At 39.0% G+C, this 15,716-nt stretch overlaps 1 protein-coding gene across 1 annotated transcript in view; it reads left to right on the forward strand.

Annotated features, from left to right (window-relative positions):
- Positions 1-15,716, forward strand: part of LOC116699021 (collagen alpha-1(XI) chain-like) — an 89,629-nt gene that overhangs the window by 48,497 nt on the left and 25,416 nt on the right. Inside the window, 14 exon segments of the mRNA XM_032531386.1 lie at positions 2,360-2,413; positions 3,335-3,379; positions 3,687-3,740; positions 4,035-4,079; positions 4,260-4,313; positions 4,447-4,500; positions 6,033-6,086; positions 6,413-6,520; positions 7,556-7,645; positions 10,431-10,484; positions 13,184-13,291; positions 13,408-13,515; positions 14,300-14,353; positions 14,955-15,008. Of these exon segments, the coding sequence (XP_032387277.1) occupies positions 2,360-2,413; positions 3,335-3,379; positions 3,687-3,740; positions 4,035-4,079; positions 4,260-4,313; positions 4,447-4,500; positions 6,033-6,086; positions 6,413-6,520; positions 7,556-7,645; positions 10,431-10,484; positions 13,184-13,291; positions 13,408-13,515; positions 14,300-14,353; positions 14,955-15,008 (936 nt within the window).

The following is a 15,716-nucleotide window of genomic DNA, read 5'->3' on the forward strand; positions in this document are numbered from 1 at the left end:
TGCCACCTCAGTAATGTGAACAGTTGAAAGACAATCGCTGTATTCGCGCACTACACAGCCTTTACAATGTCAAACCTTTTATACTCATGTGCGCGCACATGAGTATAAAAGGTGTGTACATGCATGTGCATGTGTGTACGTAAGTGAATGTTTACGGTATATGTGTGCATTGATTCTCTCAGTGATCTGTCTTATCAACTTCAATCAATATCAAAACTTGCTCTCAAATGCCTTTTCTAAAATCTGTCAACTTGCTGACTAAACCTTACTCACACAGACACAAACCCAAGCAGACACCTACTGTACTTTCACCACCAACTCCTATAGGAAGCATAAGTGGAATGGTCACCTGCTGGAGACATCAGCTTTCCTCCCTCTTTAAACTCTTTCAGGCATTATCTAATAGTCAGGCATTCCTTACACGGCAGCGCTGACCACAGTGCCACAGCTCCACTATCAAGATGTGCTGTTGCAGCTGGTTCTTCTCTGCTGCTGTCAGCACTGACAGCTTGGCACTGATATGACGGGTCAGATACACCTACTCTCACAACATCCAGATAGGCAAGTCTCATACTCTGTCTGTAAATGTCAGCAGCAGCTAGAGATCTGGATCAATTACATAAAGTGGGAGTGACAGAGGAAATAAGATACAAGTTACAATCCCAATGGATAGTATTCTTTCCAGTAATTTGTAAGCAATTGTATAATTTCTTTAAATAGCTGGCTATTTTACACAATAATGGCAGAAACCACAAAAGATATTTCTTTGGTTGTATGCATAGATGAATTTAAGCAAAGGCTGCCAACAAAGCTCACTAGTGGAGCCCAGGATCAGATCTTCTTTTTAAACTCTATATACTTCAAAAACAAAAGTTTCTAGAGCAACAATAAAGACATCCTGACTTTGGCATGGTGTAAACAGTGCCATAGTTTCCTGACTGTAGTCTGCATTTGAAGAATTTTCTTCTAAAAAAGAAGACAAATATCCAGCATTTAAAAATTGTGACACCCTTCTGTTAGCTAAAAAGGTATGAAGCTGTCTATAGTGGACCTATAATGAGGATGCTTATTTAAAAAAAAACAACTTTATATTTGAAAAGAACTTAGTATCACTTTTTGGAAATTTTTTCCCTTAAATTATTTCAAATAATTTATGAGATCAAGTGCTGTTTGTTGTTTGAGATAAAAACAAACATCTCCCACTGGGTTCCCATTGCACAGTATCATCAATGTTTAAAACGTCCCAAGAGTAGGTTCAGGGTCAAAGTCCTGGCCCATTTGCAGCCTTTATCCCCCCTCAATCAGCTTTTGCACGAATCCCTCCACTGGCTGTATTTTTGGCTGCTGCACCCCATCACTCTCTGTTAACAGCTTTCACACACCGTTAATTCTGGATGGCATTTGCAATAGCTTCAGTTGACTGTCTTATCTCTGTGGCGCAAGTCAGGCTTGTCCAGTACCAGCTCTCCTTTCAGTTTACCATAACTGCACCTCTGTGAAAAACAAATTAGGCAGCTAGATCTCCCTTCCTGCTGTCTCCACAACGTTGGGCTTTTTACCTCTTGCAATTCTGCCCACGGTGCCTTGTGGTGGTGCCCTTGCTTATACTGAACAGTATTATGCCTGATATACATATGCATGTGAACAGTAATGAGCACTATAGATGTGCATTGCATCAAAGCCTGTTTTAAACTGTAAACACTCAGACATGCTCATGACCTTGTAGTGCAGCTGAACCAAAAATATATTTAACTAAGATTGGTTGAATACATATTTATGCTACCTAATGCTGCAATAAGTGAGGCTGTATTGGTAAGCTGGTGGGTACTCCTTTAATTCATCCACCAGTGATTGCCTACCTAGTATTTGTTGGACTGGCACCATCGCTGCTATCAGAGAGCAGAGCCTGCGAAAGTCCAATAACTAAATTGCTTATGGGTATCAAGGGGGATATGCTGTTTCCCCTTCCTTTGTCTTTATTTGCTCCCACACCTTTTTATCTTCCTATTTTGCTTCCTATTTGTGCTAACAACCTAACAGCTCCTCTGTCGTGTGTCAGAAAATCTCTAAGTGGCGAGGAGGAGAATTTGCCTTTTGTCTCTTCTTAAGTATTACAAGATCTATCTATGGTGACTCAAAACCTATGAACTGTGGCCCTATGATAAGAATATGCTAGCTTGCATGGCAGTACTTATGTTAGGGCTTCACAGTTTCTCTATTAATTAGCTGGGGCCAGTAAAGCGCAGCCTCTGTCACATTGTGACTGGACATAGACTATGGTAGACGTCTCTTATTCTATACCCTCCAACTATCTAATGTATTTCCTCTCTCTGACACTTTTTCTGTACTTGTCTTGCAGGGCTCCAATGGCTTTCCTGGATTCCCTGGGGCGAATGGCGAGAAGGGAGCAAGGGTGAGTCACAAAATGCCTTATTCTCTCTCCTATTACAGACACAGTAGGAGATGGATTAAGAGTTGATAGTGTGGAATACTGAAACAGGGGATGGCCAATGTGTTCTTTAGACTGCAAGGCCACTAAGGCCAGAAGTCCAAGTGGAAGAACAAAATGTAAATTTAACTGTGATGTTGCTGGTTCGTGTCTGACAGAAAAAGGCAAACAATGTCATTACGTTTCAAATCTAATCAGTGTCATTCGTCTGAACTGAAAAATAACTTAATCTATGGACTGCATGTATTGTACTGTGATTATACACAATTAATGTCAAGTTAATTTTATATACATAGCCCAATTCCATAAATCCCAAATTTGCCTCAAGGGACTTCACAATCTGTATACAGCATACAACACCCTCCATCTTTAGACAGAAGTAGAATTCCTCTTCCAGAACAGAGAGAGAGACAATAAAAGATGTAGAGTATTGAATAATAGTTTACGATTCAATTGTGTTATTTCAATTCAATTGTGTTGTATATACATTTGTTAATACTGGATTTAGATTTGCAACCATAGAGTAGTCCAGTTAAAAAACGTTACAGATGAAGGGATGAGACGGAGGGTTATTATAGAAGAGACAAGCTTGTTGAGAGGCAGACACCCATGGCCTAGAACTGACAGGTAGTTCAAGCTGTCAAGTGCCTGTGGGTAACCACTTGCCGCAGCAATTTGATTATTTGTTTTGTCCGAAGATGCTTAGATAGTTCTATTTCAGCTCTTTCTCAAACCCCCTCAACATTTCTGTTTGTCTGATGTTTAAGGTATATCTGTAGTTGGATTAACTAAAACTTCTAACAAGTGATAAGAAAACACTTATACTCTCTGATGGTACTAGGAATTATTTTGCCCTAAATCAAAGCTTTTATTTTTGTTTCTCAGGGAATCGCTGGCAAAGCAGGCCCTAGAGGTCAACGTGGCCCAACGGTAGGCAATTCATCTGCCAAATCATCTCGAGCCCTCCACATAAATGATTTATTGTTTTTAAATGAAAATCTCTCTCTTTATGTAGATGGGTATTGGGCTTTCATTTCTTGTTATTTGAGGGGGATATGCACTGGGTGGGGAATTGTAAAGATAGCCAGGGAAGCCATCGATGACTTGGCCTAAATACTTTCTCTATTTTGTTTTTTATTGATTTTTTTGTTGTGTTTTCTATCATCGAACAAAATACTTAAAAATGATAATTATTTTCTTTACAATTACTGTATGGTTTTACATGCTATGTATGTAGGGTCCACGTGGTGGGCGAGGTGCTAGAGGACCAACAGGAGCGCCAGGTGCAAAGGTGAGAGTCAGGGCTATTTTAGGATTTATTATGGTAGGGCCAATGATAATAAATGTGTCTACATGCTTAACATTGTATACAGAAAGAATGTGAAAGTACCCAGAGCAAATTCTAAATGTAGCAATTATCTATTTAAAAAATTTGCTCACATGATGTTGAAATTCTTAAGTACCAAGGTAGAAGGTGGAAGGTAGAAATGTAAAGGCTTGCTATATAACATCAGTGTCAATGCTTTGCATACATTTTAATCACACTTCATACTTTGACAACGTTTCTCTGTGCCTTTCTCCTCAGGGCACCTCAGGCAATGATGGACCAGGAGGCCCGCCAGGAGAGAGGGTTAGTATCAGATAAGTTTTTAATAAAGAATATGAATGGACAATTTACCAGTAATCATGGTAAGGAAGCTGGATTTGGCAACTAAAATCATAATTCAATACCAATAGCCATTTAAAGTTGTGTTGCGTGTCTAATCCATTTGTCTCTCTACTCACGCTATTCATTTTATTTTCACTTAAGGGACCTCAAGGACCACAGGGACCCGTCGGTTTCCCCGGACCTAAAGGACCCAATGTAAGTAGCTGCTGTCAAACTGTCTGTGAGTTAGCTACGACAAGTCCATGATGACACTTTTCATATTAGCTTTTCAAATATTAATACCCACTTATGACCTGATGTCTTAAACTGTCTACCTGTTCACCCCCAGGGCCCACCAGGAAAAGATGGGCTGCCAGGTCATCCCGGACAGAGAGGAGAGACGGTGAGTGTGTTGTCTCAAATGCTGTGTGTTGTGCCATTTGACCCTGAACATCATGCATCAGCTCCCACGCACTCCCCACTCGGTCTTTCACTCTCTCAGATAGGTTGTACAAAAAAAATAAAGCAAGGAAGATGAAAACTGCAATAGCAACCAAATTGTGTCATGGTGAAAGTAAAGCACCAGTAATAGAAGGGACACAGTTTTTTGGATGTGAAATGATTTTTCTTGCTCTAAAACTTCATTCTCACAGGTTGAATATGAGACCAAATGAGTTGTAACATTTATTTTTCCAGTGTTCAAACAGAAGACAACTGACTGCTGTGCATAACTAAAAATGTTACTACGCTTAACAATAACTTAATAATGTTTTTATTAGTGACCAACAAAAATTGTACACATATTTTTGCCACACACTGACACATAGCCGTATACCAGTGTTGTAGTCAAGACCACCGAGACAAGACCAAGAACAGATCAAACAACTGAAACATACAGTATATACACAGACACAACTAGCTAATATTTATAGCTAATATTTGCTTTATCCCTTTAGGTAAAGGGATTTCTGGAGAGTTTTGGTCGCTAGCGTCACTTACACTAGCTTTCTTTATGCTTCCTTACTAAGTGCAGATAAAATTGAAGGTGGTCCCAGCAGTGTCAGTTAGCTTTACATTGCAGAATTTCAGGGTTTCTGCAGGTCTTAAAAAGTCAAAAATTTCCGAATCATGTATTGTCAATAAATTCACTGAAGTATTGTGGTCTTAAATAATTTTAAACATGTATTAATTATTGTATTAATACATGTAATATACATGTAATACATATTATTGTGCAACTCTACCTCTAACGCTTTATAATGGTTTTGGTTTCGATTCTGTGATGTTGTAGTTCTTTCTTTCGCTAGTCCAAATATAATTTGCTGTCTTAGTACTAAAAACAAGGCCAACATACACCTTATATTGTTGTCAATCAGCTTTCATGTCATGCCGCGAGTCTTTTTTGAAATGTACCACAGGCATGAAGCGAATTTTATTCTTCAGTAACGGGGAAGTGCAAGTTTAGCGATACTTGACTTGAAAAAACGTTTCAGACAATGTTTTAGGACTTTCATATCTGAATATTTTGTTTGTTTGTTTGGTGTTGTGATATACGTAGGTCTTAAATTTCATTCATAATGGTCTTAAAAAGGTCTTAAAAAGTCTTAAATTTCATTTGGTAAAACCTACAGGAACTCTGAATTTACACACGGCTGTGTGTTTTCTTTTAGATTTTGTTTTGCAAATAAACTGTTTAAAAAAGTACAATTAATAAAATGTAATAAATTAACTGTTATTACAAACAATTTGGCTGGCCTCCCCCAGACAGCCAAGTCTCTAGTACTACAACACTGCTGTACACTGATGAAACATACAGCAGCTCACAGTTGTCTGTGTGGCTCAGACCCTTTACATACTGTGCAGTACGACGTAGACAGTGCATACCATATAACCCTGCATGTGTACAGTCAACATTTTCTCTGCTTTCCCCTTCAGGGCTTCCAAGGAAAGACAGGACCTCCAGGACCTGGAGGGGTGGTTGGACCACAGGTAGATATAAACACTGCTACAGTTAGATTCCTCCCCCTGCCTTATTCTTGGTTTTGTTATGGGATAATTATGAGAGATTGAAATGTATGAAAGTATGTAGCTGTATCAACAGCTGAATCCTAAAAATGAATACCCACATGCAGAGAATATAAACAAAATGCATTAAAAAGAATTTTGAATGCCTTCAGTGAGATCTTTGAAACGTGGGCTGAAAATAAATTCCATCTCATTAAGACTTTCATTTATTGTGTGTAAACAAAAAATATCACACAAAAAAGTATGATTTGTTTGCTACTAAAAATGCATATCTCTTTTTTCTGCGACAGGGCCCAACCGGAGAGACAGGACCCAGCGGAGAGCGAGGACACCCAGGTTCGCCTGGTCCACCTGGAGAGCAAGGTCTACCTGGAGCTGCTGGAAAAGAGGGTGGAAAGGTAAATGAGAATGTATTTTGGATACTACAAAAACAAAGTCGGTACTACGTAGTGAGTGTATCATACAAGTGTTTTTGCTCATAATGTTTTTTTTCCTCGTCTTATTTGTTAGAGGAACACAGTGGAAATTAATTCCTGGCTTCTTTGTTTTTGTTCTTGGAGGTTATTTGTTAAGTAGTTATGTTTTCCTCTTTATTCCTATACTTGAACTATCAATAGCATTTTAATGTAACAGAGTTATTCTAATATAAGTAATAGGGAAAACAGTGTAATAAAGAGAATGACAAATTACTTTAAGTTCTGGCCAAATTGGGACAAATGATCTTGTAGTTGAAGATCCAACTGCAAAAATATCTGAAGTTATACAAGGTTCTTTATTGATTTAGAACAGTGTAGTTGTGTTTAATGAGATGTCATCTTTGCCATTGTTCTTTTAAGTCACATCAGAATAGAAACTTGTTTTTGTTGATTTTATAGTGTTATTTCCACTCTAACAAAGTGCCCTCTTATTGTCAAAAATTAATGGATTCAAACTATTACAAATTCCTTTGTTTGTTAAAAATTGGCACATTTCTTTTTTTTTAACTTTACTTCTCAATATTGTTGTTGTTCGTAATAACGTATCATTTTAACTTTTATAAAACAGATCAATCACTTCAGTTGTTATTTTGCCATTCTCACAGATTCAGTTCTGCTCATTGTGTTTTCTTAAGGCAATTCTGCGAATGATTACCTGAGGGTGTTTTGATTACCTGAGGGTGAGGGTTTTTTTCTCTATACTTGTAATTTTAATGCCCATAAATTGACTTTAATGGGCCAAAACTAACCCGGATGTACTATTACAGTCAGTTATAGGCCTAGATAGACAACTTTTTCAATTAGCTGCAATACTATGCTAATTAACTAAGCTAGGTACATCTTCTAGCTAATGTGGATCAACATTAGCTAGCTAGTTAATTAGATAACAATAGGTTCACACATTTAAGCTAGCTATTGACTCTAAAATTGTGGATGCTATTTCTTCTCCCTCTATAGGGTGATCCAGGTTCTCAGGGTCCTAGTGGCAAGGCAGGACCTGCCGGCCTACGGGGCTTCCAGGGTGCAAGAGGTCTTCCAGGGGCCATGGTAACAAACAAACACACACATTAACGCACTTGCGCAAACATAAACGTGCCAAAGTATAATTGTCTTGTGTCATCCCACATTCTGATCACACACCTGGTTAAATCTAGTGCCAAACCCTAATTACCAGGTCTAACACCTGCTGTTGAACCAAATGTCAGGCTTGGCAGTGGACCTGACTGAATTGTGAATTGTGCAGGACTAGCTCACATAGACGTGATAGACACTAAGCCAGACACAATATTGACAAATGTTATGATCATTAATCTCGGCAGCATTTTAACCAGTAAAATATCTCTTATCATCTGTAGGCTGTCCGTTTCAGAGGCATTTAATTCCATGTTTAAGGCTGCACTATTTTCAGATAATTTTCTTTACGGAATTACTGTTTTGTTTCCGTTTGATTTTGATTCAAACCCATGACTTTGTGAGTACGTCACACAATCCTATAGCCTGCTGAGTTACCCCAAATGTAATTCTTAAAAGAAGTGGATGTGAGTGAGAAAAGGTTCAAGGTGAGAGTGAATGGCTGTTAGAAGCTGACTGAGGATCAGCTTGAGGGACTGAGGCTGAGACTCATTTCAAGGCTAACCATTAAGAGAGCACACGGCAGCACAGCCCAGACTTATTACCACCTTTATGTTTGTCCCATACGTGCAGAAGGATGGCTTTCTCTTCATAAGAGCAGCACCCACACACACACAGACAAACAAACGAACAACACACAAACAAACAGCAACCACACACACACACACACACACACACACACACACACACACACAGACACACACACTCTCTACACAATCAAATAGATCCTCCATTCTCTCCTAAAGTGATCCATCCAACACACACACAACACGGCTGTGTGTTTTCATCCATGTTTGCTGTGAGAACACAGGTACAAACAGACACTGAGCTAGCACACACAAGTTTATATAGATTAGATAGATTAAATAGATTGATACACACACATACACATACACACACACACACACACACACACACAGTTTTTATTCCATCTCTTACTCTTGAGGAAAGGCACAGTAGCAATATACTAGCCAATAAATAACTTTTTGTGTCTGGCAAAGAAAGCAAAGATCCTTCCTCCATTCTAATGCACCATGGTGAAAATGTGGAACCCGGGGATGTGGCAAGCCTGCTTGGCAGTGTCTGCACCCACTGACTCTGTCGGATCTTGTAAATTAGTTATTATAATGAAAGTCTTTACTGCCCACGGTGCATTGTGTTTTCAGAATGCAATCTCAGCCTCCTTGGTGCTATTTTTTAGCAGCACAAGCAGTTCCATCGAAGGGCTGGAATCTCCAGGAGATGACAGAGGTTCAGAAAGATGGACTATACTTGAACTTGTGACCCACTGCTGGCTTCAGAACCTTGTCATCCTTTCTCTTTTTCATTTCCTTGGGAGCTCATTTAATGAGTTATTTTGAATTGATAAAATAAATACAAAATTATTGTTTCACTTTTGTTAACATTGCTGAATAGGGCATGGCCATGTCAGAGGTCTTTGCTTCTATTGTAATAAAGGGGCTGTACTCGATATTCAGAACATCCATATAGCAGTAAACCAATATTTGATATTTAAGATAGAGTGGAGCAGTGGCATCCTGAGCAGAGAATGAAGTCACACTTCCTCTGCCTGTGTTGTAATCTGAGCTTCTCAGTTCTTTGTTTTGAGAGCCGGTCCAGCCTTATGCGTCATTATCAGAGACCGAGGGTAGAGGGTGACAATTTTTCGGGACTCTTGCGGTACACAAGCTGGATGGAGAAATGTGTGTTTTGAGCGTGAGATCTCCTTCAGGAATTACGTAATGAAATCACCTAGGCCTGCAGGTAATGCATGTGTAGTGTAGCCTAAATTTTTCCGAGGCAACCTCAGTTATTTTTCCATGATTAACCAAACGCACATACACGATATCAACTGGCTAGTTATCCTCCAGACAGCGACAGAAAACGTCTCTTTTTCTTTCTCTCTTTTTCGCCGGGTGGCACTCGAGCCTGCTTTGCTACATAGTCTGATAACTGTAGACAACATAGGGAATGAAACAGAAGCGGGACCGGATTCGGGAGACTTTCTCTCGGGATTTTGCAAGACAGGATTTTTTTATGGAGGGTCACGTAATCGGAATATAATATAATAAAGCAATTCTATGGAAATATGTACTTTACAATATTTCAGATGTTTTTCTTTTCTATATATCCAAGGCTAGGAAGTGAGAAAATATGTTCTTTTTGTATTTTGGGTAAACCGCCCCCTTAATTACATGCTGCCTCAGTAAATTGGGAGCTGATAACATGGGGATTGTGATCGCAAATTGAAAGAAAGCACATTGCCCTTTGCTTTCATGTACATACATCTGGAAGGAATAGTTAGTGTAAGTACAGTTTAGAAAACTGAAAGAAACAAAGCAACATTTTCTCAAAGCAAGAAACGTTTATCAACTGTCATATTTTTTGGTAATAATCATTACTAATATACAAAAAAGAGATGCTACTATGATTACTAAACACTACAACTACTTAAAAGGTTTCCTCCCCTTTTAAAACTATATAGATCGCAGATTGATAATTACTGTGTCCCTTTCTGGATCTAAGCCCACCACACACACACATAAACAGGTATACACATATCTTTACACGCATGCACACATGTACACACACGGTAGCATGCAAAGGCCCATTTGACAGCTGTGATTACTGCTCTTTGAATGGCATTGAGCAGCATCCCACAGTGAACAAAATCTAACCCTCTCCTGTCCTCTGCTTTCAGGGTCCAGCTGGCTTAAAGGGAGGAGAAGGGCCTCAGGGTCCCCCCGGCCCCATCGTAAGTAGCCCGTTACTATGGTTACATCGTCTTCCCTGCCATAGAGATTACAGTGAAAAGTGACTTGTGTTGCTGGAGAATGGAGTTGCACATGCTGTGCGCAGCTCGGCTATGCAGTCATTAGCAGCACCTGTAATGTAAACTGCAGCGTAGAGGGTGGTAGAGTAGGGCGGGGAGGTGTGATTGAAATCAGTCCAACAATAGTTAAAAAAAGATGTCTTTCAAAATTGATACACATAACAATATTAAATGGCAAATCTCATTTGCTAGTTCTTTGTTTAGTTAGTTAAATTACAGGAAAAAAAATCATACAACACTTTAACCTTTGTTTTGTCTTACTTTGAATCACCTCTCATACTGATGTTTATTGTGTTCATCTTGTACTGTTCTATAGCACAGAGCTTTCAGTTTTAGCAGTTTAAAATAGGAGGGCTATGAATGTGTGTGCTCTGGTTTCATAAAAGCAATATGATGCTTTATTTATAGTTAATATGTAGCCTTATCATTGCTTATTTTTCCCAATTGAACACTACAGTATACTACATTAGCTTCATCCCAGTAACTTGATTTGTCTTAGATGTTTTCCTCTCACATTAAGTAGTCACTAAAGCAACTGTTGTGACACAGATGGGGGTAGTGTCTTGTTTTATTTTTGTTTGTACAGTACCTTTAATCACTCAATCATACGTAATACAGTTAGGTTGTTTTTCTTTGTGATTATGGGTGCTTATGTTGAATCATCTGCATTAATCACAGTTAATGACATTGTCTTAGATAATATAGCTGCATTCATATACTGTGCTGTTGCTGTCACATAGTTTAGGACCGTGAAAAGGAGCAGTAGTGGCAGGGCAACCCATAAATAAATTGGTCACTTTTTTCCTGCCTGTGTCTCTGAGCCACTCAGTTATCGATATATGAGATGAAAAGCCTCAGGAGCTCCGGTGGTGAATCTGTACAGAAAGCTGACTGACAGGCAGCTTTGAACTATCTGACATTTTGTTCAAGCGTTAAATGCAGACTCCCAATAATTGCCCCTGCTCACCAGCGACAGATCCACACCAGATTAGATGACAGCTGATATGCAGAGCATGGATGAAAAGATGATGAAAGCGCAGAAGAGTTTTCTGAATGAGTCAAACCATTTCCACTTCAAAATGAGTTACTTTCTTAAATTGGCTTGAAAGTGAGCCATTGGTTAAAAAAAAAACAACTGACTGTTTTAGTAGTGTTAGGAAGAAGAAGAAAAAAACTCCTTGAAAAAGAGGCTGGTGTGCAATGCCCACGCACACAAGAGATCTGATATTTTCCTCCATCGATTTCTTGCCAGAGATTGGGCTGCTGTTGTGCTGTGGGAAAGTCTGAGTTCAGTGTGATGCTATTTCATAGTCTTTTTAGAATTTTGTTTGTGTGTTTGAAAAAGACGGACCAAGAAGCCAAGAAACTGCGCAGAAAAAAAGAACATAACAAAGAGCAGACATGATGAATGGTTGAGTCACAAACAGTTTTTCTTTTGCAGTTCTGATTTCTAGACAGAGAATCACATGTGTGAAAGAAGAAACATGGGGTAAATGAGAGGGAGGGAAGCAAAAATAAGGTTATGTTAATAAAGTTATGTTAGTCAAAGAAACTGTGTGTGATTGTGTATGTGACTGTATGTGTAGGCTGGTGGGCAGGTTGGAAATCTGGGGATGAAGTTTGGAGGTGTGTGTGGTGTGTGTTTGTGTGTGTGTGTGTGTGTGTGTTTGTGTGTGTGTGTGTGTATATGGTGTGTGTGTGTGTGTGTGTGTGTGTGTGTGTGTGTGTGTGTGTGTGTGTGTGTGTGTGTGTGTGTGTGTGTGTGTGTGTGTGTGTGTTTGTGTGTGTGTGTGTGTGTGTGTGTGAGAGAGTGAGAAGGGAAATGCCGTACCGACCTGCTGATGGGGGAAAGAATGGAAAGACAGAGTCAAGTCAAACATTCAGGCTTATTCATTCGAATCTAGGGAAACTTCACATTAGACAGGAAGGAAACTTCACATTATAATGACCATAATCTGTGGAAAAATATTTTTTTTAAATGTCCTTGATTATTAACAACAATAATAATAATAATAATAACAATAATAATAATACTTTTTTTGTGTAGCACCTTTCATACAAGAAAGGCAGCACAAAGTGCTATGCATTACAATAAATTATATAACAGAATGAGCATAAATGCAGGGACAGAATGCCACAATCAATGCAAAATAAGATGGAAAAAACACACTTGATAATAGTAAAAATAAGATAAATTAGAATTAAAATAGAATACGATGAATGCACAACAAATGGCCATATTTGCGGCATCAGTGATGGAGATTTGAAGAAGAAAAAGGAAGTAATTTTCCTGCAGTCCACTCTATACTAATTGGCGTCCAGGTCTGAGGCTATAAATAAACACAACAGAACCTGCTTTTCCCGACGGACTTAGACTCTGCACAGGTCTTGATTACATTGAAAAATAATTTTCAACTACCTCAGAACGTGACCTCACTGAGGGTCTTATCTCTGTGAGTTGCCTTGGAGTGCAGCCTTTCTAATGAAGTTAGAGTTTTAATGCTTTCAACACTTTCTGTGACTTTCAGCCGTTGCATGCTTTTTCTAAAGGGAATTGACTTCTTTACTTAGCTACCAAATGATACAGCAATGACTGATGTGTCTCTGTTATTTGGTGACAGGGTTCTCCTGGAGAGAGAGGTGCTGCTGGCCCTGGAGGTCCCATTGGTCTGGCAGGACGCAATGGACCCCAAGGACCACCCGGCCCTGCTGGAGAAAAGGGCGGCCCTGTGAGTATTTTTTTAATACTCATCCAAACACTTCACGTGTTACCTTCCATATACTGCATATAATGTTGATTTGACTGCTGGTAATGTGACATTTCTTCTGAATGTGATGTGTTTAGGGAGAGAAAGGTCCCATGGGCCCTGCTGGCCGTGATGGCATTCAAGGTCCTGTTGGTCTTCCTGGTCCGGCTGGTCCTCAGGGTCCCCCTGGAGAGGACGGTGACAAGGTGGAGTAGAGATGTGATGCATTGGAATACCACTGTAGTAATCCTTGATTTAAACATTTGGAAATCTTTAACCAGCTCCTTCCTAATGCGATCAGAACAATGTTGTTCAACAGCATACAACAACAATTCTAATGACCAAAAATGTCAGTATCTTCCAAATGTGTCTGAAAATGTGAGAATGCACTTCTTGGCATATCTTCTTACTTAGTTTCTTTGGTATCTTTATTCTTGTGTCAACTGTTGTAAAGACACCACAGGACTATTCAACAACAATCACGTATTCCAATGTCATACAAAAATGCACGTCTTAATTTACAGTACATATAGAAAACACACATATATGCATAACATAAACATACATAAACAGTCACTCTCACAGTTAAGCCTCAAGCCCACAGTGACAGAAAATAATATCACATTGTTGCATTCAGTAAACAAAATAAGCACACTCTGGAAACCTTTCTGAATGACATCACTAAACCACAGATCTGGATTTGTACATTTGTAACCATTATGCCTCTCCAAGCCTAGACACGTCTTCTATCGCACCATTTCGTAAATCATAGCGCCAATGGGGTTAGACAGGGAGCCAATCAATTAATTGCAAACACTCGCCCAAGGTCTTTGTGGGCCAATCAAATTAGAATCTCTTGAGAAATATTTACTACCCTCTCGTGGTAAAGGTGACACTTTAAGATATTGGACTTTGACTAAACATGGGAGGCAAGAGCCTGTTAAGATGGATAAGAGAGATGTGAGCTCTGCTGTTTGTTTTGCACCACAGGGAGAAGTTGGCGGACCTGGACAGAAGGGAAGCAAAGGAGACAAGGGTGAACTTGTGAGTCTTTTTATTTTCTCACTCCTATTACTTTTCCTAAACATTCTTTTGTAAGGCAATGAGTTTTAAATGGTAAACAAAGCAAATTGAGCAAAGAACACCAATCTCACTTGCTGTATTCTCAGCTGAATAAATCAAAGAACACAGGTCACTTTGCAATGACAAATCTCACGTTATCTGGCACTGAACAGTCTGCAGCAAAATATTAACTTAAGTGCTGCTATGTTTTCTTAATTAATATCAGTGGTCTTTGTCCTCATCTAAAACATTTGTGTTTTTCAGTTGACCTTGGTTTTTCACAAGCATCAATAGAAATTAAATATTTTGTGTTTTCCTTCAGGTAGGCATTGTGTATGAGGATAAGCAGATTAAGCATGCAATTGTTTTCATTACCTTCCATTCTTCTCATGTGTAAATAGAAACTGGAAACACGTCTATTTTGTATATCAATAGTAGGACTGTAGTTAGAACATTTTTTATTGGTTTTGATTTTATTGTTGGATCCAATGTTTTAATTTTATTGCTTACTGTATGAAGTGAAAGTGCAAAGAACTAATGGGGATCCCAATAATAATATATCTTTGCTCCGTGTTTGTTTTAGGGTCCACCAGGCCCAAGCGGTCTTCAGGGTGTGGTCGGAGCTCCTGGTCCAGCTGTGAGTATTACTTCCTCCGGCCATCCAATATCTACTTTTCCTTGTGAAATATTACTATACACTCTGTTTACTTTATTAATGAAAGTCATATTCAGGATGCAAACATAAGAGAGCATTTAAATTAATATTTGGTCTGCTCGCCATGGTGGGTTCTGGATCAGAACATTGAAATAGCATATTAGGTTTAAAATATTTACTCAAATTCAAGGCCCCAGACAAGACAAAGACAGTGATGATGCAAAACAGAAATTGGAATTGGACCAAAAGCCGGTGGGCAGATCTTTTTGACTCGTCTCCAGATGAGAGTGACAGAATCATGTCAGGTTCTACAGCACAAGATTCTGTTATTTAGTCATTTTCATTCATGTTACGAGCGCAATGTGCACTCTATGCAGGTTTTTAGTTAGACTTTACCATTCCTGCCTGATGGTTTAATAATCACTTAAATGAGCTGTTAGTGTTTAGATACATCGGAAAACTGGACACTTGGTTCCTAATGGCACATAGTTGAAGACCGATGTTACAATAAGGTAGCCTGATTTATCAAATTAGAAAAAAAATTATTTCCCAGATGGGCAGACAATAATTATTGTTCTAGCCAGGTCAGGGATACATTATGCAAACAGTATTGCTTTATTAACAGTCGCCTCACAGTCCAAAAACCTTTGGCTGCCGTCCCCATTCATTTAAGAATCCCCATCCTTTTAC

The sequence above is a fragment of the Etheostoma spectabile genome, chromosome 12 (assembly GCF_008692095.1).
Source record: "Etheostoma spectabile isolate EspeVRDwgs_2016 chromosome 12, UIUC_Espe_1.0, whole genome shotgun sequence".
In the NCBI taxonomy this organism is placed as follows: Eukaryota; Metazoa; Chordata; class Actinopteri; order Perciformes; family Percidae; genus Etheostoma; species Etheostoma spectabile.